This window comes from Thamnophis elegans, chromosome 3 (genome assembly GCF_009769535.1).
Source record: "Thamnophis elegans isolate rThaEle1 chromosome 3, rThaEle1.pri, whole genome shotgun sequence".
Classification (NCBI taxonomy): Eukaryota; Metazoa; Chordata; class Lepidosauria; order Squamata; family Colubridae; genus Thamnophis; species Thamnophis elegans.
The window spans coordinates 107,335,148-107,359,847 of NC_045543.1; the positions used below are offsets into that span (position 1 = coordinate 107,335,148).

A 24,700-nucleotide genomic window follows, 5' to 3' on the forward strand; every position below is an offset into this window, starting at 1 on the left:
GATAAATGAAGCACGCAGCAGTGATGTACAAACCTCTAGATTCTACACTGTGAGAAAGAACATAAATGAGGAAGTGTGGGTCTGGCTGCTGTTACAGGAACGTCATCTTTAAGCAGTGCAGAGGCATGTGGTGCAATTCTGCAGAACAGAGGGAGGCTAAATCTTAAAGCACCAGTGACAGGGTTAATCTGATTTCCTTTCTTCCATGAATCCGCTGCAGGCATCTTTCTTGGTAGATGAAGCAGATTCTCTGGAAAATAATAGCCCAGATCCATCAAAAGAAGTAACACTCAGCTTTCCTAATGCCAGGGACATTAACATATATTGTCAGTCAAGAGATTGATGTTTGCTGAGTTCCCAGGAACCCCAATTCTGTTCACCTACAGAAAAAGTCTCCAACCAGTTTCCAAGAACAGCCACCTGGGTTCCTCAGATATCAGCCCCCATAATGTTCCTTTTTCCCTGGTGTGGGGTAGGCATAGGTAAATTGTCTATGGCCATGAATATCCCATGGACAATTTTATCTAATTCTATTTATCCTGTTCAAAACCCCATGATCTTTAGCTGTGATCACCATTGGTGCTAAAATACAAATTTGTTATATGAAGAAGAATTTCCTTTGAAGCATGCAAAGGACATGGTTCACCCATTCATATGCAAGGCATAGATAATCTTTTGGTGATTAGAAACATTGCTTGATGTGTATTTCAGGCAAAGAATTTGCAAGTAGGAAGCGGTAATGCAAAGTTGAAGAGACTGTGATTTTCATTCCTCCACCCCCCCTTTGGTTGTGGGAGGGGTTTTCTATTTTGCTTTTTTTTACATCGTGTCAAACTTGTTCAACACTTAAGCCACTGTTTTTTGAGGTTTCCTGCATTATAATAGCAGGAAACCAAACTTTTCAGAGGGTCGTGAGGCTCCGGTCCAATGTACATCTCCAGCTTAGGGTATGAAAGACCATATGTTAATATTTCCTGAAGATTTGCTTCTGAGAGATATGTACTCAAATGCAAAACAAATATCTCTCAGATGAACCATTTTCTGTGTTTTTTAATTGAAAAGTAGTATAAAAATAAATTTATGTAAAAGAATGCCACAGAAGTAACAGGAGATAGGCATATTCATCTGCCATCTTCACCTGAAAATAAAAGGAACAATAATAGCAATAACTGCAGAAGTTGCTCCCAACAGATAAGGACAGATATTTTTTTTCCCATCAAACATACAGAATGAAAGCTTCTTGCTATGGTTCTCAATTAGAAAGCTTAAAGATGTGGTGGTCCTTCAGGTCCACCCAAGTTGCATAAAAGTACCTTGTGTGAGTTTTATTCAACTCCACACTAGTGCCACCTTGACAAAGGAAATTGTGTCCATGGACTAACACGAAAGCTTTAAAAGCACCTGAAAATGTCATTGTTTCCCATGGTATTATAGAGACCACAGATACAATAGGAGGCAGGGGATCCTAATTATTGATGTGGATGGAAAAGTGTGCAAAAGAACTCAGAGACATCTGGACTGTCTCAAATGATGAAGGATATATGACCAAAAGAGTGGTAGGTAATGGCATGCCTTCCAGATATTTTGATCATCAACTCTCATCATCCTCCAGCCAGAATGGCTATTTTCAAGGGATAATAAGAGTTTGAATGATCTAAACCAGGGGTGTCAAACTTGCGTTCTCATGGTGGTGTCACTTGACGTATAGGGAATTTTTCCCCGTTGGCTAAACTGGGTGTGGGCATGGCCAATGGGTGACAGGGCTGTGATTCTATCAGTTTAACAACTGGTTCGCGTTGCACACGCACCTGACACATGTTGTGTGTGTGTGTGCACAGTTTAGAGAGAAATCACCTTCCCATACCTATCAGCTGGGCTTCAGAAAAGGGAATATAGGTGAGTATAGCTCAGGGACGGACAGGTGGGCCCAGCTGAAAGTCAGAGCAAACCGGTTCGCTCCCTGCTGACAGTCGGAGCTACCATTTTCGGCCCATGGGCCACGAGTTTAACAGCCTTGATCTAAACAGATGTATGAATAATTGAAATCAACATCTTTGTCCTTCCTGGTCTTGTAGCTGCTTCTCCTTATTGCCACTGTTTTATGATTTTCCACTTTGAATTTTACCTCATCTGTGTATTTGATTAGAAATCTATAAGTATTGCAAATGCCTCCTGTTTACTTGGAAAATGTAGATGAAAGCTGTGTGTATAACAATTATATGAACAGCAGTATTGAGCTATTGTGTTGTAAACAGTCAAGATTTCCAGTGATTTGGTTGACTTTGATCTGCATACAACTCTCTGGATTATTTGTTATGCATACCTGAAATAAACTTTTTTATTAAATTTAATAAAATATATTTTAAAGTATCCCCTGAGGATTCTTTGGAGGAGAAGTATTTGTTTTTGAGAAACCCAGCAGCAGAAGGTACCACTAAATCTACTCATATGACAATGTTTTATTGTGGATTTTTTCCCTATTAGGTTCGTGACCCAACATTTTGAAGTGTTGTTATGTAATTCTTTCTTTGTTCTTTATGTCTTTAAACAGCTCGTGGCATTTTAGTATAGCAGGAAATCAATTTTTACTTGATGGATCGACTCATTTAAGGAGGCGAGAGAAATTAAAAGCTGACTGCCAGCTATTCAGCTAATCTTGGGCAAAATTACCAGTGTGTAGTACAAGCAGCAACACACTCCTACCAGGGGCAAAGCCTTCATGATCTTTTAACCAAAGCAATTGTGCACCATGACAAAATATCAGAGCAGCTTGTTCTCTGTGTTTTGACTGAAAATGATATCGGAGTTTGTCGTTGTTCTTGTTAATAATAATGGTGAGTTCATGTTGTAGCATGAATTTCAGGCCACTGAACTATCTGGGCCAATGTTCCTTCCATAGCTATTGAGTAAGAGAACTGGATTGTGTCAAAATTTTCCACCAGAACAAAAGTTTGTGTAAAGGTCTTTTAAGGGACAGAGGAGCTCTAGACACATTGACAAATGCCAAATTCAATCTGATTACATAGAAGTACCTTTAGGTCTAGGTCATTGAAGCTATTTCATACAGAAGAGGGACTTTCAAGTACCTGCAAATCGCAAGCGGATTTCATTATCTCCTACAACACCCCCCCCCCAAGGGCTGATCATTGCTTGTACACATGACAGGACAAGGAACATCAGCAGTATTACGTTGACTATGGCACAAAGTTCTTGCTATACCTGTCTGATTGTACAGGCAGTACTCTCACTTCATTCATGGCTCACTATGACAGTGCTAAAACAGCTTTGTAAGGGCCTGACATCTGGATAAAGCTTTGCCAGCCAATGCCAAAGAACAATTGGGGATAGTACATACTGCCTTTCTCCCTCTTCTCTCTTGCATGGGGCAATCAGCAGAACATCACAAATAGTCCTTGACTTACAACAGTTTGTCTGGTGACCATTCAAAGTTACAACAACAATACAACAGTGACTTATGACTGTTTTCTAGTTTAAAGCATCCCCATGATCATGTGATCAAAATTCAGATGCTTGGCAACTAGTTCATACTTATGACCACTGCTATGTGACAAAGTTATGCAATCCCCTTTTGCGACCTTCTGACAAGCAAAGTCAATGGGGAAGCCAGATTCACTTAACAATCGTGTGACTAACTTAAGAACTGCAGTGATTCACTTAACAACTGTGGCAAGGAAGGTCATAACAGGGAAAACCTCACTTAACACATGCCTCACTTAACAACAGAAATTTGAGGTTCAATTGTGGTTGTAAGTTGAGGACAACCTATATTATACCAATGTCTCAGGATGTGTATCATGGTGGCAGTGGAGAAGAGGGAAAAATGGAAAGGAATAAAAGGATCTGCAAGTAGTTGTAACAGGTACACTCAAAATAGAAGCAGATCAGGAACAATAGCTGGAATGGGGGCCCTGCAAGGAAAGAGGTCAGAATAGTTCAGCTTCAGATTTTCTAAATTGTGCCCTCGCCGCTTTGGTTTTAGGTCTGTAGGAGAACATATTAGAGCAGGGGTGTCAAACTCGATTTCATGGGGGGCTGCATCAGGGTTGTGTCTGACCTTGGGGGGGCAGGGGGGCATGGCCAGGATGATGTCACTTATGTTGGGGCTGTGGTGGCCAAAGTGTTCTGCCAGCGAAAACAGGCTACTGAGCTCCATTTTCGGCTGGGACAGCCTTTTCAAACCCTCTGCCCATGAAAACAGAGGTCAGGAGGGCCATGTGGAAGGGCCTCCCTTTTCACTGGCAGAAGCACGCTTCACTATTTCCAGGGTGGCTCCATGGGCCAGATCTAAGCACCCACAGGCTGGCTCCGGCTCCTGGGCCTTCAGTTTGGCATCCCAGTATTAGAGGGTAACCTTTCTTGGTCCAGCAGGCAACAGTTTTAAAGCAGGACATTTGAGGAAAGTACTACCAACACCACTGGAAGGTCGGCAGTTGCTTGTTCCTCCTTAACATGGGAATATTGATCTCTAAAGTCCCTGGAAGTTAAGGCTTGAACTTTAAAGAAAAAAAATATTCTTGAAGACTCTGTAGGTGATTACTGCAATTTGGAAAGAGATTGATGGTTCTACCCAAGGTTTGTTTGTTTCAGGTGTGTGTGTGTGTGTGTGTGTGTGCGTGCGTGCGTGTGATAAGATTATCAGTCTCCCAGATCAACAGACCTGTTCCCCCGTCCTTCACCCAATCCAGATGAATGTTCAATAGGGCATATGAAGATAATGATTAGGAGGTGTGGGATTTTACCCACTTCCCAACCATGCCCCACCCCACCATTCAAGGAGGAATTGGTGGTTATTTTTCTTGCATCTAGGGGCTGAATAGGAGAGGAAAGAAAATTAGGGCATTCAGCAACTGTTGTCCTCAATCCCCACTTATTACATGCGTGAGGACAATGCCACTCCCTGGCCTCCTTATTGTGTATCTAAAGATCGGCCATGGGAGCAGTGCAAATTAGATTGACCTACTTTTCTGCTGCCTCAAGGATGGGAGGAATATGCGTTAACATGTCTGTGGGGAAGTGCCCAAAGTGTGAAAAGCAGTGAACAAAAGAAAATAAAGGCCATATATAATAAAAAAGCAAAGGGAAACTAACTAAACCTAGTTTATATCAATGCCATTGATTGCACTTCTCCTTAACTTCTAGTCTTATAAAAATCTCTTGGCTTCCACCCTGTCTGCATAGTGATTCATATATTGCCTTTTCTCTTTAAACATATGACCTTTTGTTGTTTGATGATCTCATCAACTCAATCCAGACACATTTTCTAGGTTTTTCCCTGAATCTTTCCCACTCTTTTTTCATAGTTGTTTTGCAATTTAACTCTAATTACCGATCTTTTTCTATGTGACCAAGGTGCCTGAGAACACTTCTTTTGTAATAGTTACTCACTTTAGTATTTGCTACACATTCATTCATTACCATTCATTCTTGACTCTATGTCATCATTTACTACATAAACATATTTTAAGTATGCCAGTTCAATCGCATTTCGGAACTCTATTGGGCAGAAACACTTTCCTATATAGAACCATTTCTAACCAATGGAGAAATGCAGTTAGATCAGGGGCTTTGCTTAGCAGCCTTGCTTGTCACAATTTATGATCCATGAAGAAGCTTGAGAATAACTCTGTACTCTCCTGGAGTTCTAAACTATACTTTTTACTCCCATCTTAGTTCATACTGGGAGATGTGTTTTCAAATTGTATGTGGGGTTAACATCTCTGCATGTGAATTTCTGATTATAATATGTTCGCTCTTGCTTGGAAAGTAAAATAATACTTTGTTGTGGGCAAAGAGGAAAAAAAAGAAAGCAAAGCAAATATCTATAGGAATAAAATAAATTGAAGCTTAATAACCGTCAAATCTTTCCTGGTCAAACACACATAAATAAACACACCATCTCCATCAAACTGATTATATTTTTTTTTATTAAAACAGAAATACACATAGGAGTTAATTTTAAAAATTAGTTAACTTGATAGAATAGATTCATCTACATTAATGGCTTAAAACATGAGTTGTTTATAGCTTACTGTAAAAAAAATTAGAAGGTTATTTCATTTAAAAAACAAAACTTGTTAATTCTTTAATCATATAATTCACAGCATTCTGTTACAGACCTATATGTAGTGAGATTCTTTCATTGTTGTTCAAAGAAAACACGTGTACAAAAAGCAGAACGCAGTACAGCATGTTAACAAGATGAAAGATTAGAGATGAGTATCTGCTATAGGTATTCTTCTAAGTTCAACAATTTGGGAATTAGCTATTGTACTTCCATCCAGGCTGCCATGACATGATTCAGTGTCACTGATGTTGAGACCAGCACCTGAAACACAAAACGGAAAGCAGAATTTTTCTGAGATTTGAAAACAAGACCATATATTCCACAGAATACGCTTATCTGATTCTGGTGATGACATCAGCTTTCCTATTCTTAGTGGTTTAATTATTCTGGCTGGATTTAGTAACATATTATACAAAATTCAATTATATCAAAATTATGTGGCTGGCTTATAAAAGCTAAATTCTTGTTAAAATTAATACAGAAAATCCCTCCAATTTAAAGCATTTTAGGCCATAATAAATTGTTTCTAGTTCACATCTGAATCATCATTCTTTCTTAACTATAATTTACCTTATTGAATTTTTAATCCATAAACCACAGTTACAAATATCACATTAAGTACTGTGAATTTACATATTTAATTTTACTACTGCAATATTGCCTTCATTACATTTAAAGACGTAAGATGACTATATTAGGGGTAAGGTTTGCAAATCTCCAGAATTCTGTTAGATATTTTAATATTTTTTACTCATCATTCAGATTGTATAGCTAAACTCCAGTCTTAATTTATATGAATGCTCTCTCTCTCTCTCTCCCTCCCTCTCCCCCACCTCTCTCACACACAGTATTCTATTTCTTCATGTAACCTCTATGCTTCATGTCCCTTAAGAGTCATTTTTGTATACTTTCATGAAATTGTATGTCTTTAAAAGTCTATACATTATTAAATATACACGTAAATCTCCAAGGTGTGAAAAGAAACTAAGCATGATGGTTGCTTCTTTGGGTTTTTCCCGTGCACCTCACCAATTGCTAGTGGAGTTCCTCACAAAAATAGCATCTACATGATGAGGGACAGGACCTCCATCAATGACATCACAGTTTACAATTATGCTACTTTAGAAAGCTGACCTAACCCTGTACTAGGTGGGCAGATTTCTTGAACCAACATTAATCAAAATGAGTAGGTTTATCAGTGTAATGCCTCCATATTTTCTTCATAAAGGTACAGTTCTTCTTGCATAGCTTTTTAGGACGATGGAATAAACATTTTTTTATCATAGATTGAATTCTTCATGAACAAAAGAAGGTGGAGAAGTTGCTTTTCCCCACCCCCACATTATCTCTTCTAGTGACACCAACTGATTGCTTTGCCTGAGTGAACATACTGTGCTTTTGGTCTTAGGACAAGTAAATAAAACATTTAAAAACTGCCCAACCCCTACTTAGACATTTCAAGACTTGCAAATCCTATTTAGGCAGAAGTGCAGAAGTGCATGCAAGCATAATTAAACATGGTAATGTCAAAAGAGATTAATTCCAGACATCACTTGCCAGTAAAACCAGCTACAAATGAGCAAGGGCTGCAAATATTCAATGGACTGGGCAAAATTATTTCTGCTGCAAATGCATAGGTTTCAAAGGAGCTGTACCAACAATAAACCTGGCTCACTGCATTTGGAATCTGCTATGTTTGCAGGAATATTACCACTTTTTTAAACTAGCAATTAATGAAACACACAAGACAGAAAATGTGGCATATTAAGTTGCTTTGTTATATATGGACAGGGATTATTTGTCTCTTTTTAATTCTGTGACACAGGAGATGACATGATCAAGTTACAATGTTCTCCATCCAATCAAATGATTTAAATATGCTTTACAAGATGGGTTCCTACAGCTATCATTAGGCAAGCAATGTTCCTTTTTTCAATCCTTTCCTTCTTCACAGTTGTTTAGTGGGAAGGAAAAAAAAAGAATTGGTGATTGAAGACCCAGGAAGATTAAAATGGAAGATGATGATGATGAAATCTGGGTGCCTTCTAAAAATCTCTCAGTGAGAGGGGTTAATCAAGATAGGTTCCAAAAAATAGTTTGAGGGTAGAGAAATGTACAGACCAGTTAAGCTTTTATCTAGAAGTGTTTACCACAAAATAGTTAAGAGTTCTTAGGGGCAGCATGTTCTCAAATTCAAACAATGAGGCCCTGTAAGATGGCGTAATGACTTCACACTGTGATTTTTGAGAAAACATTGTCTGCACATTTTCAGCACTAATGCTAAAGTTGGTGTCTCATGCGTCTTTGTCAATTGAGCCCAACTTGCAGTCAAAAAAGAAACCGCTGAGATATACTGTATGTTTAACATTGCTTTCCAGTCTAACCAGGAATTATAAATCTGAAGTAGGTTTACAATCTTCTGGCCTTGCAAAATCAGTGTGGTGGTATCTACAACTGCAGTGGGTAAATGAACATTAAATCTCATCACGCCTTTTTTATATGTTTAAAAACCTGTATTATATTATTGGTAGTTTCTCACCTGTTTCATGTTTACACACACCCAACAAGATTTTTTTATGGGAAGTATAAACAATTAACTGTTATTTTCGTTTTGGTAACTTTAGCAGAACTGAGAGTTTATCCTTTCATTTAGTATTTACTTTAAACAGTAAATAATTTTAATTATTTATTTATTTTTGTTTAACAAGGGAATGAAACACTATAGTTCAGCTGTGAAAGTTTCATGAATAAACAAGGGCCTATCTGAATTTATTCTAAGAACACCAATGAAACCAAATGCAGATTATGGCTCAAAGGTCTTCCAGGTGCCTGTTTGCCTAAGAAACTCACAGTACCTGTATAGCAAGTTTAAGATGAATTTAGGTAGCCAATCTAGTCTTTCTGCCTATGTGACACAAAGCACTTAGAAATATTTCTTCAGGGCACTCATAGTTTGACCCCAGTTTAATTAGCACTTTTTAAAAAGTTACATAACTTGGCACTTATCCTTTTCGCACAGTAAACACACATAGTTTAGTTTAGTTTAGTTTTCCCTTTATTTGTATGCCGCGCTTTTCCCTGGGGGGACTCAGGGCGGCTCACAGTTCAAAAAGGGGGGGGGGGGAGGACAAACAATTTTCCAACATGAAGACAATACAACATATTAAAAAGAAAACACAACAGTCACACAATTCGGGTGGGGTTAGAATCTTAACCCCAGGCCAGCCGGGACAGCCAGATCTTTAAAGCGGCGCGGAAGGACATACATATATTTGTGTCAGTTTATGCCTTTCTAAGCAGTGTTACAGTCGTATCATTTGCTGCCATGTTTTGCTGTGCAATTATCAATGTTCCAAACAAATCAGTCTGAGAAAATGTTATGCTACTGAGTGATCCATGCAAAACATAATCAGGATTGGCTTGTATTCTGCTACGTGTAACCAGGATGTATATAAACTAGAAATACAAGTGCTCTTTTGAAGTCAGTAGTCATATTCATATTTGTAAGCTTGAAAACCTGTCCCTTCAAGTTAAGACAGCTGTGAAGTTGGCAAGTGATGTAGCCTCCCAAAGTATTAGTGGTCATATGTTTGATTGGGAATTAAAGTGCAAGACAGCTGATGAATGGAATGCTGACTTGCCACTCTTCTAGAAACCCATAAATTTCATTTTCTGGATGTCCAGAAGTGCCTTGTTTGACATACTTTCACACTCTGCGACTGATTTTCTCCATCTTTTACTTAGAATTAATCTTAATCTGGTTCTTAGACGATAGTTAATCTTCTTCAAATAACTATGAGGAGCCTAACTCAGCAAGATGGCATAATTGCACAGTCCATGACCATATTTCTGATTCATCCGCAATTGCTTCCATATAAATGTGAAATTAGATCCATATAAATTGGATATATGTAGCATTTCTATATCTGAAATAGTAGCTTGTGGCTCATATAAGAATAATATTTACTTTTTCATTCTAAATTTCAAACACTTACAATAATAAAGCACGTTCTATTTTCCTGATATAGGCTAAATGTGTTTTCATTAAATTTGCCTTTTTTGTTCTTTAAATAAAACACATATTAAGTTTAGCACAAGGCAGACTTTTTACTTTGATATGAACAGTTAATTTTTTTTTACAATTGCAAAAAAACCACATCTGATTATTTAGAAAGGGGGATATATTGTACTTACCAGTTTTTAAAGCAAATATTAAATCATCAAACTCTTGTGATTCTTCATCTGCCATCAAAGAACTGCTCCTAAATCCTCCAGCAGCTATGTAGGCATTGCCATTCTGTGGGCTTTGCTTAAAGACAGCCCTGGCCTCGGTGCCTGTTCTTGGGGATGCCCTATCCCAGTCTGCTGGCATCTTTAGAAAAAGCATTAAGTGTACAGTTTATTTATATAGAATGCCACAAAAAAATCACTCTGTGTTATCTTCCTAATGAAGTTATTGGTTCGCTAGACTAGGGAATCCCTCAAACAGCAAATGATGCCTTCATCGTTATTTACTTATTTTGGCAACTGAGGAAAATATTATCGTAATTTAGATGCGATAGGCTGACCCCAAATTATCCTGGTCGTAGCAATGCATTTAGTCAAAGGAATTAGAGCAACAGATTTTTCCTTTTGCATTATGGCATTTCCCAATGCCAAAACAGAAGAGATGGACAAAGATTTTGCTATCTGATGTAAAGTAGCAAATGCCCACCTCCTTGTCTAAATGCATTTTGTATACCAATTGGTCAAATTATGCTGGATCCTAAGTTACACAATTCCACAAAACTCTCTCCTTTCCCAGTAAAAATCAGTTCAATATTGAGAAATAAGAATTCTGACCTTTTAATGATACTTTTACCTAATGGCTAGATCAGGCCCACAAATTAAATGGGACTAATGTTTGATATTACCAAAAATACCACTATCAAGGAAAGGCTGTTTCTCTAAGTCTAGCCACAAATTCCTTTAGAAATACACAGGCTGTTCTTGATAAAATAATAATGTGATAGATATATAAGATGGAAGTTACTTTCTTTGTGAAATAATAATTGGTAGATCTACAAACAGAAAATATAGAATGCATAACTGATATCAAACTGGCCTTGGATTTATGTATTTATCCCACTTTGGATTCTGTAACTCCACAACAGATGTTCAAAGAAAAAGAGGCAGAGTTGTCAGCAATACTGTAGCAGCAACTACAAGGCTGCCTTATAGTCCGAGACCCTCTGGACATGTGAAGACTGGTTCTATTTCAGTCAACACTGATTGCCCACTGAGGTGAAAGTCAAAGATCCTCCAGCATCTCTGAACACCTCAGGAATGGTAATTAGTGTGGAGAAAGAGGCCCCTTTTCTGCAACAATAACCTTGTGCTTATGTCATGTCCTTTTTAATGGCTTTTCAGAAGATGGGCAAGTCTTGCTTTCTGCTATAATGACTACTTATATCAGAAGGAGTGGTTAGTAATAGAATTATTTTTAAATAATTGGATCTCCTCCTCAAGAGGAGCTCCTCCCCAATATGGCTGCTGAATGGTAAGGAGATTTTTCTCTCTTACCGGTAATCTGCTGATTTTGTAGATTTTCTGGTTGCTACCTGGAATTGAACGGGAATGACCCAAAGATGACTTTTGGATGGACATGGATCCATTTGGAAAGGGGATCTTAAAGATTCAAAGATCAAAGAGATATCGAATGTACAGAGGTAGAACTGAAGTTGATTCCATACAACTCTTTGAACTTCAAATCTGCATTTGTTTGCAATAGAAGAAGTCTGACATGGAGAAGTGACAAACTGATTTTTCTTAGGAGGACTGGGAAAGATTCAGGAATGGATTTATTACTCTTAATTGCAAACCACTTTTATCTGGACTTTGTTGGGCAAACAGACTGATTTTAAATATTGAATGTAGTATATTGAATTAGACCAAAACTGATAAGAAATTATATCAAAAAATGAATGTACATATATGATCTAGGATGAATTACTCTTACTCTTGGGATGATTTGGGATAGATAAGAGACCATGGTAAGGTCATATACTTCTTTAATTATGAGGTGGCCAAGATGCATGAGAGAATGTTGTGCCTCTCATGATGTAATCATCTTTCTGGCTTCCAGAACTTCAATTAAATTTAAGGAAGGTTGTAATTAAAGAATTCTTTTGCATTTTTTTTAATAGTGAGGCAACTATCATCAAGAAGGAACAAGTATGTTAAAATAATATTGAAGAATTTTTCTTTTCCTGAAGATTGCTAGAGAAATTTCCTATTCCAACCTACTTTGCCAACAAATTTAGTGGATAATTTTTGAAAGCTTATTTGTGCCCAGCTGCAAAAAAAAAAAAAAAAAAAAAAAAGATTCCAGTTACTGGCATCTTGGTGTCTGGATCAAAGAGCTCCAGCAACATAAATGTTAGTTAAGCATAATGAGCTATGGCAACATGGCAATGTGCAGATGCTTTATGTATATCATTTTATAGACCACTTGCCATTAGAATATTTTCTAAGATCCAACTTTCCACCATCAAGAGCATATTCACTCCCTTTGGCTGACTCACAGTTAGATCCCTTTCTGTACTTTTTAAATTACTTAATCTGGCAATTGTAATAGGGTGTGAATGGGTTGAATTTTGAAATGGAACGGAGGTAGCATTTTGAAACAGAGCAGAATTGCTGAAAATAATACGCATATGATGCTTCTGACATGTATACTTTACAGCTCTATTTTCTAGATAAATCCGATGACCTGTTTATAGAAAGCCTGAAATGGCCTGGAGGCAGAAGGTGGCACCTTCTTTGTTTTGCTCATTCTCCTGACCTGTGGATTAAGATCAAACAGAAACTAATTGCTCAGGTACATATGACAGTCAGCATGAAATTTGGCATCACTACAATAGAGCTGCCCAACTCATTCTTCCAATGAGATTTTTTTGTTGGCTTATAAATGAGAAAAGAAAAAGTGCTGTTGTTCCTTGCATTGTCATTTAAACTTCTTTCTTGTGCAACTGTTAATATTGATATTACAGGCTGGGATACAAACCCCACTGACTTCAAGAGGGGGGGGGCTACTCCACCAAGCAATTGAGGACATAACTGCAATCTATAATGAAAAATTTGGGAAATATCCACTGGATCCAGTGAGTTTTCTGAGGAATACAAATATTCAACTATGAACTATTTAAAAAGGAAATATCTACAGAGTTGCACTGTAAATCTTTTATTATTTACAATTGAGCTTTACTAAGCATTTTATGTTCTCAATGTCCTTTTTGATCAGAAATTGACCTTGTATGTAAAAAGATTCTAGTCTACCCTTATCCACAGAAGCTCACTTGGTGACTTTGGGCTGGCTAATCTCTCCCTGTCTAATTTACCTCACAGAGTTCTGGTTGTGAGAAAAAAATATATATATATACGAGAATGCTTGCTGGATGCCACTCTTGAACTCCTGACTGAAATGTAAGAGGTAAAACTTATCAATTAATAAAATCAATGTGGAAACTATATGAGCTGTTAGGATATTTGTTTGTAAAGATAAAATAATGAAGGTACCTCTTCCATAGCAGCAATAAGATTTTGAGTAGACTTGCTGATTTCTTCCCCTGCCAACGGCATTCCACTTCCATGAGTGAAAAATGTAGAACTCGAGCTAGTATTTCCATTCATTTCAACTGTATAGCTGGCTTTCACAGGGCAGCAGAGTTGGTTGTGTAAAATGAAATATACCACAAAGACATAAAGACCCTAAAAGACAGAAGAGGGAGCAAGGAAAACTCAGGTCATCTATGTATGAAATGCACAGATGTTTAATGCAGAACGTATTTAAGAAATCTATATATTCAGAATATCAAGATGTAGAACCAATGACTATCCATATGATTATAATGTAAATTAAAACACAAGAGAAGCTGTCAGTATAAATTATTGCCTTGGAAAATAACCTCCATGAACATAATGAGATAGTTTAGTTTAAGATGATGTGTTTCTGTTTAAAATCACTTATTGTTGAAGCAAAGCAAAAGTAGAACAATGGTTCAGCTCCAAAATAACAGCAAGGAAATCAGAAGTGGCTGATAGAGAGCCAAGCTTGCGATGATTTATTATCAGATAAAGTATTTTTACTGACCTGTTAGTTTCAAATCATAAGTTCAACATCATAAAAACACTGGTCAGGGTTTAAAGAATATGTTTCAGCTTCAAATAAGCTCTATCTTAAAACTGTTTTGCCTTTATTGCCTATTTTAAAATATTTCTGCACCATCTTAATAGCAAACTGTTCCCAATTATAGGTTCATAACATAACAAAAAAAAAACCAGAAGAAAATGCATGCATTTAAAATTTTGCTTGTGCAGTTTATAGCCTGCAAGCTTTTTAACATTCAGCAACTGTTATGAAGTCAATTTTAACATAATACTGAGGCTCTGGATTCTATGGTTTTATGGTTTTATGGTTTTATTAACACTTATAGGCCGCCCTTTTCCCTGAGGGGACTCAGGGCGGCTTACATAAAATGAGGGGAAGGGATATACAAACAATAACACATACAAAACATGAAGTAAAATAATAAGCAACATTCATTCATCATTCGGGTGGGGGCAGTTATCTTTGTCCCGAGGCCTGACGGGCTAGCCAGGTCTTAAGGGCTGTGCGGAAGGCCTGGACGGTGGTGAGGGTACGAATCTCCACGGGGAGATCCTTTCGTCTAGCTTCTTCCCGATTGTCTTTTTGAGGGAGAAAGCTATTAAGGAATAACAGACCTTGGAGGTCTTCTAGTCCAACCCCTTGCTTAATCAGGAAACCCTACACCACTTCAGACAAATGGTTGTCCAATCTCTTCTTTAAGAACCTCCAATGTTGAGCACCCACAACTTCTGGAGGCAAGTCGTTCCACTGGCTAATAGTTCTAACAGTTAACAGTTAATAGTTAATAGTTCTAATACCGTATATACTCGAGTATAGGCCGACCCGAATATAAGACGAGGCACCTAATTTTACCACAAAAAACTGGAAAAGTTATTGACTCGAGTATAAGCCTAGGGTGGGAAATGCAGCAGCTACCGGTAAATTTCAAAAATAAAAATAGATACCAATAATGTTTTTGAATATTTATTTCAAAGAAAAACAGTAAACTAGCGGTGTATTCAATGAAATACTTCACTCACCTCATGATGCTGACGTCCCGCTGTGATGATGATGTCCCGTGCAGCCGCGGGAGCGATGTCCCGCCTCCTATGACACACGGCACAGTGATTCCTATCATTGGATCACTGTACCAGAGGAGGTGGGACATCGCTATGTGGCTGCTTGCCATAACAAGGAGGAGGTGGGACATCGTTGCAGAGCGGCAGGAGGGGGAGGAAGGGGAATCGTAAGACAGCCCTGCATTACATTAGAACGTGAGGAGGGGGGATAGTGCGGTGCGCGCTGCGCGGCAAACTGACACAGAGGGAGGGGAAACTCACAGGGGCACTGGGCCATTCACGAGTGTCACCCAGCGGCATGGCCCCGCCCCTTTTTCTCCTCCATTTCGGGCAAATTTTTCACTGACTCGAGTATAAGCCGAGGCGGCTTTTTTCAGCCCAAAAAGTGGGCTGAAAAACTAGGCTTATACTCGAGTATATACAGTAGTTCTAATTCAAGAAATTTCTCCTTAGTTCTAGGTTGCTTCTCTCCTTGATTAGTTTCCATCCATTGCTTTTTGTCCTGCCTTCAGGACGATAGGCTGACCCCTCTTCTTTCTGGCAGCCCCTTGGATATTGGAACACTGTTATCACATCACCCCTAGTCCTTATTTTGATTAAACTAGAGTGGTAGATAATAGGTCCCTTCCCAACAGCAGCAATTTCTTTTCATGACTCTTTCACATAGGCAATATGCCTTTACCAAGACCTATCCACCTTCAATACTTTGAACATAGAAAAAGCACATCTAGGTCTTCAATTCATACTCAGTTTATTTCCTTAAATACAATCCATTACAGTCCCAAATTGTAAAATACCACATGAACTGTTCCCATAGAGGAGACAGAAAGTTAATATTATCATTTATGCTTTTTACAAAAAGCAGAAAAAAAGTAAAAAAAAAATATTTTTCCTTCTTGAATATTTTTGCAATATTTTGGATTTATTTATTAAATGTATTTTGTGGTTTAAATGCTACACTTAGGATACCATGGTGTTATTCTTGTAATTACCAATAGAAGCATTATATATGAAAAACACTTTGTATATTACACTACCAACTGCAAAGATGGATTAACAGCATGGGAGATAGAAAAAAGAGTAACCTTAACAATCTGCATAGAAACTGCCAGAATTGAGTCCAAACTTGTAAATCACAGTTATTTCTGTTATAGTAAACCAGACCACAAGTAGATCTGTGCAGTTTTTCCAGCCATTTTGTTGTTGAAACTGTTCTAAAAGATTCCATCACCATGGGCTATCTACTACAGAATGACATCTTCAAAAACTATGAAATACTTGTACTTACATTACAGAGAAGATATATCTAATTTATGCATCTACCCTCAATACTTCTAAATAAAATATTTTATTATACAGTACTTTTGTGGCTAATTCTAAAACCACCCAAAGATTGGTTTCTACTCCCAATTAGAAACATTACAAAAGGCCAAAAATAATCATAGTCTATTGGTTTTATTACAGGATTAAGTGTCCCCAAATGTAACTTCTTTTTCAAAGCATTATATAATCTCTTTAATTAATATAACTAATAGTATTTGCTAATATATTTTCAGCCAGAACTGGGAAATAATCCTCCAGAGGATGATCAAGGACAGGGGTAGGATCTGAAACATGTCTGATATTTGCATATAGTTCCTTCCTGGTTTTATGGACTGGGTGACATTTGTGACAACCACTTGATGGAGCAGAAACATTAATACTCGCTCCATTGGACTATTTCCCATACCTTAAATTGGAATTTGTCTTCATTCTTACTTAATGCAAAGAAATACCCACCAGCTCCACTTTTCTCCATATAGGAGATAAACGTGAAGAAAAATCTTATCAAAATCTACCAATCATTTTAATTGAATATTAAATTTATGTTCCTTATTATTTTAATGCTTTATAGTGAATTATAATTGAATGTCTCTAACCTGCCTCTAAAAGGATGGGTGGCATACAAGTTTGTTTAAATAAATAAATAAATAATAAACAAACAAACAAACAAACAAACAAACAAATAAATGCACAAACAAACAAATAAATGCTCTGCTAGATGCCTATTTTGGTTGGCATGCATAAAATAACATAGATTTATCCTTATGTTTCCTAAAGGAGAAATACTTATTTAGAAGAAAGGCCCCAACCCAAGAGCACTTGCAAATGTTTCAGATGGCTGATGCTTTGGGGGTGGTACAGACAGTGAGCATGTCTATTGGCTCCAAATTTGAAATAGTTTGCTTTTGTGGGCAAATTAGGTCATAGGTTTGAGGTTCCTATTCTTGATCTAGGAACAACTCATGCCAAAGTACTTGAAATAAAAAGATGGATTGGGAAATCATTGAAAGCTTTATGGAATACACAGGACAGGTTAAACATGTTATTAGCTTACGTACACTTGAGTGTGTATATGTATATCATTCTGGGATCCAGTTGTAAGGGAAGTTCTCCACCTAATATTTAGTCATACCCTTTATCTTCTGGGCCTGCATGCAAAATCTGCCCCCAGTGACTCTTTGCATTTAGCTTGCAAGGAATTGAAAGAGGGTTTGATTGAACAATTTCCCATAATCATGAATCCTGATAAAACAGGGTAGGACTTGTGTGCACTTGCACATTTCCTCTCTGGCTTACTTTTTACTTACATTGCTAGCAAACAACTCCATGGATGTGTGAGTCAAGATGATATTCAAAAGAATAAAATTATACTAAGAAAGGGGGCATATTAAGGAGAAACAAATGAGAGGCAGATTAGATATTAGCAGTTCCATCCCTAAATGGATTGAGAATGAAAGAAATAATGTATGCATTTGTCCTTGATTATATGTCAGGTTAATATTTCTTTTATTTATATATTCATGACGTGCATTTTAGGTTATATTTCATTATTCCTAAATAGTATGTAGTAACTTGCAGTTTTCCTTTGCCATGTTTAGCTAACATTGATGTGAAGACTGATCCTTGTTGGAGTATAATAATTTGTCTTCTAAGAAATGTGAGGTAAGGTTTTTTAAAAGTTGGGTTTATTTTTTTCTAAGTTTCTTTTTAAAATTTACATGTAAGTTCCACAACATACATAACTATATGCATACATATAAAAAGGCATACTAAATGCTTGAAACAACTATTTATCTCATTGTTTGACCTTAAATAAGAAAATATACTCTTTCACTTGCCTTCATATTAAGAACTGAGTTAATAAATGTTCAATTAAAAAAGCTCATAGATACTTGATATAGATAGATAGATAGATAGATAGATAGATAGATAGATATAGATATATCTATCTAAAATCCTAAATAAATACAGAATGAGAGAAGAATTCTTCTTCACAGAGATAACTTTGATTAGGTTTCAGGATATTTTTTGCCATATGATGTTAGTAATATTATGCATGTACACTGGTTCATATATTTCAGTATTTATTATTTTTGTAAATATTAATATTATTCAATATGTTATTAATTTATATGTGTTACTGTATTTTACACTGAATGAAAGGTATTTTCATAACATGACAGATACTTTAAATAAATAGTAATTGCAGCACTTTATACAGATTTCTGGACTGGAAAAGCCCAAAGGTAAACAGTTTTACATTAAAGGACATAGAAGCACAGAGGCAAGAGAAAGAAAAAAGTTTCCAAGCAAATGAATAAAAATAATTGGATGCATGTTTTGATCACGGTAAGATGTACAGGGTTGATGATGTGGTTTGCCAAGCTGTTTACATAAGCATGAATCAAAAGAATGCATTGGATGTTAATGAAAAATAATGAGCGTATTTAGAGGATCTGAGGATACATTCAGAATAGCCATAAGCAATAATGTGTTGTTAATATAATCATGCCAGTGTTTCAAAAGTGGGTCAAAAATTACACAGAATTAAAGAAAATTCTGGACTTCCTTAAAATCTTGACAAAACAATATTGATTACATAAGGTGACAGATGAAATAAAGGCTTCTCTACATTTTCAATCTTTCCTATTAATTTCCTAATAAAAAATTGCCAGTCCATTGTTCCAAGTGAAGATGTAAAGGAAACCAATGCATGGGTGGGATCTTCCAGTTTTGACTTCATTGAAACATTGATAGACATTCTTGAGAAAGAGCCATGTTGTAAAATATATTTTGGGGAACAGCGAAAACATACAGAAGAAATTTGAAGAGAGAGAGGGGGGGGGAGAGAGAGAGATCGATCATTGGATTCATGTACCAACTTTTACATGAACTCGTCAACCTACATTAAGCTCCCTTCCATTTTTCTTATAATGAGAAGCCTCTGAGATGGGTTGGGCTGAGATAGAGAAATTGGTCCAAGGGCATATAGTGAGTTTTATTTATTCATTCATTTATAACATTTTCAATTTAGTAAAAATATACCGAACAAAGATAAAATATGAAAAACAAAAAAAGAAAGGAACAGGAAGTAGAAATAATATGTCTTTTGCCCTTCTATTGATTATCCTCATAAAAGTTTTTCCAACCTGTTTTTTTTAATCCCCAAACTATCAATTCATTTTTTCTTCTTTCATCAAAAATTCCATATAAGATTTCCGAAAAATATTTCAGAAAAATATATTTTTTTCTTTTCTCTGACTAAACTGATTAACTTTACTATTTCTGCAAATTAATTCAATCTTCCATTTAGGTGTTTCTTTGCTTTTCCAATTATTTTTATACAATAATCTTGCCATAGTTACTGTAGTTACCATATACAATATTTATCCCCATATTTCTTTTCTTATTCCTTGTCCATCAAACCCAGTAGAAATCATTCTGGTTTCATTATATTAGTCCACAATATCTTATGTATTGTTGCAGGAGTATGAGCATACTATATAATGAGTTTCCATGGTTGAGAATGGACTAGACTATTCTATCATGCACCCATTTCTGGACCAAGAAGCTTTGTATCTGGTCACTCATTCTCTAGTCACTTTCCAGTTGGATCTTGCAACTTACTTTACACTGGGCTGTTCTTGAAGATCATGTGGAAAACACAAGTGGTTCTGAATGCAGGGCGTGCACAGTTCTGGGGGCTACACAAGTTACTTGTATTAATACTGTTGCTATGACAGCTGTACTGGCTTCCAGGATGTGTGTGTGTGAGTGTGTGTGTGTGTGTGTCTATGTACAATTGAATATTTTGCTAATTGCCTTCAAATATCATGGGACCAGCTTATTTGTGGGATTTCCTCTCCTGCGGATTTCTGTTTCATTCTAACAGTCAGATAGGTTGGGCGTGTTCCAGGTACCTTCCCTTAATATTGATATCTACTGGGACCAAGAAAGCACAACTGCCCATAGCTGCCTAGCTCTAAAGATTTGGCAGGTCCCTATCTCCCTTCCCCAGAAGACTCTTTCCAAGAGCATCAGAATAGAATGATGCTGAAGCCCAGTAAAACGGCATGCTATATAATTCTTTATAAGACCTTTACAAAATCCCAGTCCTGCATATCATTAAAGATCACAGGCATTGGGAGTTCTCACAAGACCTTCCCAATGATTACACTCCAGTTAAGATATACTATTTTCCTACATTATTTTTTTCCCCAGAAATTGTGCTCGTTGCCTGAGGCTCACCTTGCAATCCTCTCATATGAAAGGGTTTAGAGGAAATCAGAAAGGCCTTCTACAATCTGTTCGGATTGTAGAAGGCCTTTCTGATTTCCTCTAAACCCTTTCATATGAGAGTATTGCAAGGAAAGCCTCAAAAAACAAGAACAATTTCTGGGGGAAAAAATTATTGTAGATTGTAGAAGACACTCCACAGAAAAGTCCAATTAGCCACTTTGTTTTAGTTTTAGTACACATTTTTAACTAAGGGTTTTAAATGTTTTGTTTGTTCTACATGCTTCTGTATGTATTGCAAAATAGTGAGCATACATTTTATTGTCAGCAAAAAGATAATCTATGTAAACAAAAAGAAAAAAATAGAAAGTATGGACAAAAATGATAAGAATACTATCTTAAGGCCTTGGAGGAATGTTTCCTCCTGAAAGGCACGCCGCTAGCACTGTTAAAATCCTTTGAAATTGATTACACATAGTAACTGCTCCACGTAGTGGCCATAAGATAAAGCTTGGCAGATGAGTCAATCTCATCACATGGAGAACATCCATGATGCTTCCATCTAATACCTGCAGATGTGACACTGAACTCCCAGTTTTATTAAAGATAACCTATAACTTTTCACAAATCTTGATCATCTTTTAGCCAACATCCCCTCAGGTGTTTCCAGAGTACAATCACATCCTTCACAGTTTTCACAAACGTGCCCCAAATCTTCAACCCCTCATCATGAAACTTTGCAGACTAACAAAGAAATCTACTCATTTAGTTATTTATTTGTATTCTGCCTTTATAGTTTTTACAAATAACTCAAAGTGGCAGACATATCTAACATACTTTGTCTCTTGTTGGGCTGAGAGAGAATGACTGGTTCAAAGTCATCCAGTTGGGTTTCATAACTATGGCAGAACTAGAACTCACAATCTTTGTTCTTTGTGTCCAGGATCTCTAAACCAACTCCTAGAGATCCTTTGTGCGTTTGGTGAATCTATGTAGACAGAGGTTTTGTGGGGGTTAGGAGTCAGAGGGATAAAAGCATTATTATGGTTAAGCCCAATTCCTTTTTTACATGCAGTATGACCTTGTATGATTCATCATGACCAAAGAATGGGGATTGTACCACAACTCTCACAATTCTGGTTTTGTCATTCTAAAGATACATGGGCATTGCTCTTTCTAAGTGCTACTTTACAGGGATCTGCATAATGTATAGATGACATGGCATGGCTCCTGCAGTTCATAACACTGGGACAAGTCCAGGAGGCTTTGTCCTTTTCCCAATCCATGTGAATATAGTATAGTTAAGTGTTGTGGCCCAGCAGGAGCCATTGGAGCTGCCACCAGACTCCGACAGCAAGGGGCCCTATGAGTTGGCCCTGGAGGATGTGGAGGATCCTGGACAGGGTTCCAACTCTGAGAAGGGCGCAGAGAGACTGGTTGACCACCAGGTGGCGCCTGAGCCTTGGATCAGTGGGGATGAGACAAGGGAGAGTGATCCAGAAACCAACAGTGAATTGTTCCTGGATGCACGCCATCGAAGAGCTACTCGCGTCAGGAGCAATTACATAATTAAAGGAGGTAATTACGCTCAGCTGATGGTCATTAGGCTCCTCTCCAGACTATAAAAAAGACTGCTTGTGCCATGCCCTTCTTGCAGAAGTCAACCCTTTGACTAAAGAGAAACTAACTTGGCAGGCTGGATTGCTGCCAAGGTTTGTCTGAATTGCTGCCAAGGTTTGTCGGACTTGCTGCCAAGGTCCTTATCTGTTTGTTTACTTGACTTTCAGCCACTGAGATTCTGGTCTTGTTATTAAAGGACATTTCATTTAAGCTTGTCTCGGCTTTCGTTACTGGATGGAGGAGGGGGTCAGAACAATTAATGTTATATGAAATTCTCAAAGGAATGAGTTATTTCAGCATTTTGAATAGAATCTTCAAAATGTATTCTGAAATACTTTTTAAAAAGTTTATTCACTTCAGAAATTTCATTTGCCAGCCCTTCTAAACTCAAACCAACCTTTAGCAATGAAAGCCTTAGGAGGAGGTGCAGAGTACTTATCAAACTGGCAAAATTTGTCCAATTTTCTGAAAGTTCTCTTTCACTGAGAAAAAGAACCAAGTTCTGTTTTCCTGATTCATTCTCAAGGTGCTTTGAAATTTCTTTTGGTAACTTTACTGCCTTATGGAAGGTGAAAGGGAATGCAGTGGTTTTCCTACAAAGCTCTAAATTTTATTTGGTTACTTATCTTTCTAGGCTGGATGTAACCAATGGAACAAATATCCTTTCTAATGTTTTTCTTTACTAGCATATATTCCTTGGCTACATATAGTAAACATAAGAATTTGGCTTTTCACTTATGAGAATTTCCTAAAGCAATTATTTCCCCCTTTTTTCTTTAATAAAAATATTCTCTTTTCTACCATACTGAAGGTGAATAGTTTGGGGGCTTTTTACATAGATTAAATATCTGACTCATGGACTTAATAGTAAACAAATCATTTAGACATGCTCCTTCTTCGCAACTCTTATTCTCAGGAATGGTTTGCTGTCATAAACAACTGCACTAAAATATCCCTAGAGATGGGAAGAGAGATTGATACTATAGATATGCAAGGTAAAGATGAAGTCATCCCTCTACAAGTGCATGCGAAGGAGCATCCTATTTGTTTCTGTGTTAGCTGTGACTCAGCTAAGTCTAATCTAAGTTGGCTGTATTTCTATCATACAGTGTTCTTCATGTAGACGGTTCTCTGACACATCTCCAGTTAAATGGTTGAAGATAACGTAAAAAGTCCTATAAAGAGGACTTTGGGAAGAAGCTGTTATTTTGAACATAATGCTAGAGTAGGTGGATTGGTGGACTCATTTATTTTAAGACTGCTTCATATATCTTTACGCTTAAGTGACAGTGAAATGTTTAAGGAATAAATTCTTCATGGATTTAATACTAAATCCGGAACTGATTAATGCATAGATGCCAATAATAGTGTACTTAACTTCTCCATTTTATATTTATACTCTTAATTGTATAATGCAGCTTGCATATCAAAAAAAGTTACTATTTTCTCTTTGTGACTATCTGACTGCATAGCAAATCTAGGCAGGTTACAGACAAAAATGAAAACAAAAGTATATCAAGAAAGTAGATAATGACTGACTATATATCCCCCCCCAACAGCAAACAGAAAAGAGTACCCTAGACCAGTAATGGTGAATCTGTTTTGGATCATGTGCCAAAAGTGTGGGGAGCACAGAGGGTTGTGCATGGGCATGCCACACCCATACCATGTGCGCAACCCCAGTGTACATGCACGTGCGACCCCCACAGCGCATTTGTGTGCATGACCAGCACGACACCCCCCCCCCGCTTTTGATGCACTTTTTTTGCCCTCTCCAGGCTCCAGAAGCTTTCTAGGAGCCCATCAGAGGCCCTCCGGAGGCTATAGGAGCTTCCTTGAAGCCTCCGGAGGGCAAAAAAATGACCCTACAGCCAAACTGGAAGTCATTTCCAGTTTGCCTGTAGGTCCATTTTTTGCCCTCCAGAGCCTTCAGGAGCCTCCAGAGGACGAAAAACGGCCCTACGAGCAAACTGGAAGTCCATTTTCGAACTTCCAGTTTGGCCGTAGGACCAGTTTTCTGTGCTCCAGAGGGTTCAAGGAAGCCTCTGGAGGGTGAAAAAGAGCCTTAAAAGAAGGCCAAAGTCAGCTGGCCAGTGCACGCATTCCCACTGGAACTGACAGGGCAATGCTTCGTGTGCCCTAACAAATGGCTCCGCATGCCATAGGTTTGCCATCACAGCCCTAGACGATGGCCTGGAAGAACAATCAGATTGGGAAAAGTGAAAAAAG

The 24,700-nt window shown here is 37.4% G+C and overlaps 1 protein-coding gene across 1 annotated transcript in view; it reads right to left on the reverse strand.

Annotated features, from left to right (window-relative positions):
* Positions 1 to 5,922: 5,922 nt before the first annotated feature.
* Positions 5,923 to 24,700, reverse strand: part of ADGRV1 (adhesion G protein-coupled receptor V1) — a 246,303-nt gene continuing 227,525 nt past the window's right edge. The window contains exons 87-89 of the mRNA XM_032213599.1: positions 13,643 to 13,834; positions 10,280 to 10,457; positions 5,923 to 6,346 (exon numbers count right to left, since the gene is read on the reverse strand). Coding sequence (XP_032069490.1) covers positions 6,228 to 6,346; positions 10,280 to 10,457; positions 13,643 to 13,834 — 489 coding nt within the window. The 3' untranslated portion in view covers positions 5,923 to 6,227. The remainder of the gene's footprint in view (positions 6,347 to 10,279; positions 10,458 to 13,642; positions 13,835 to 24,700) is intronic.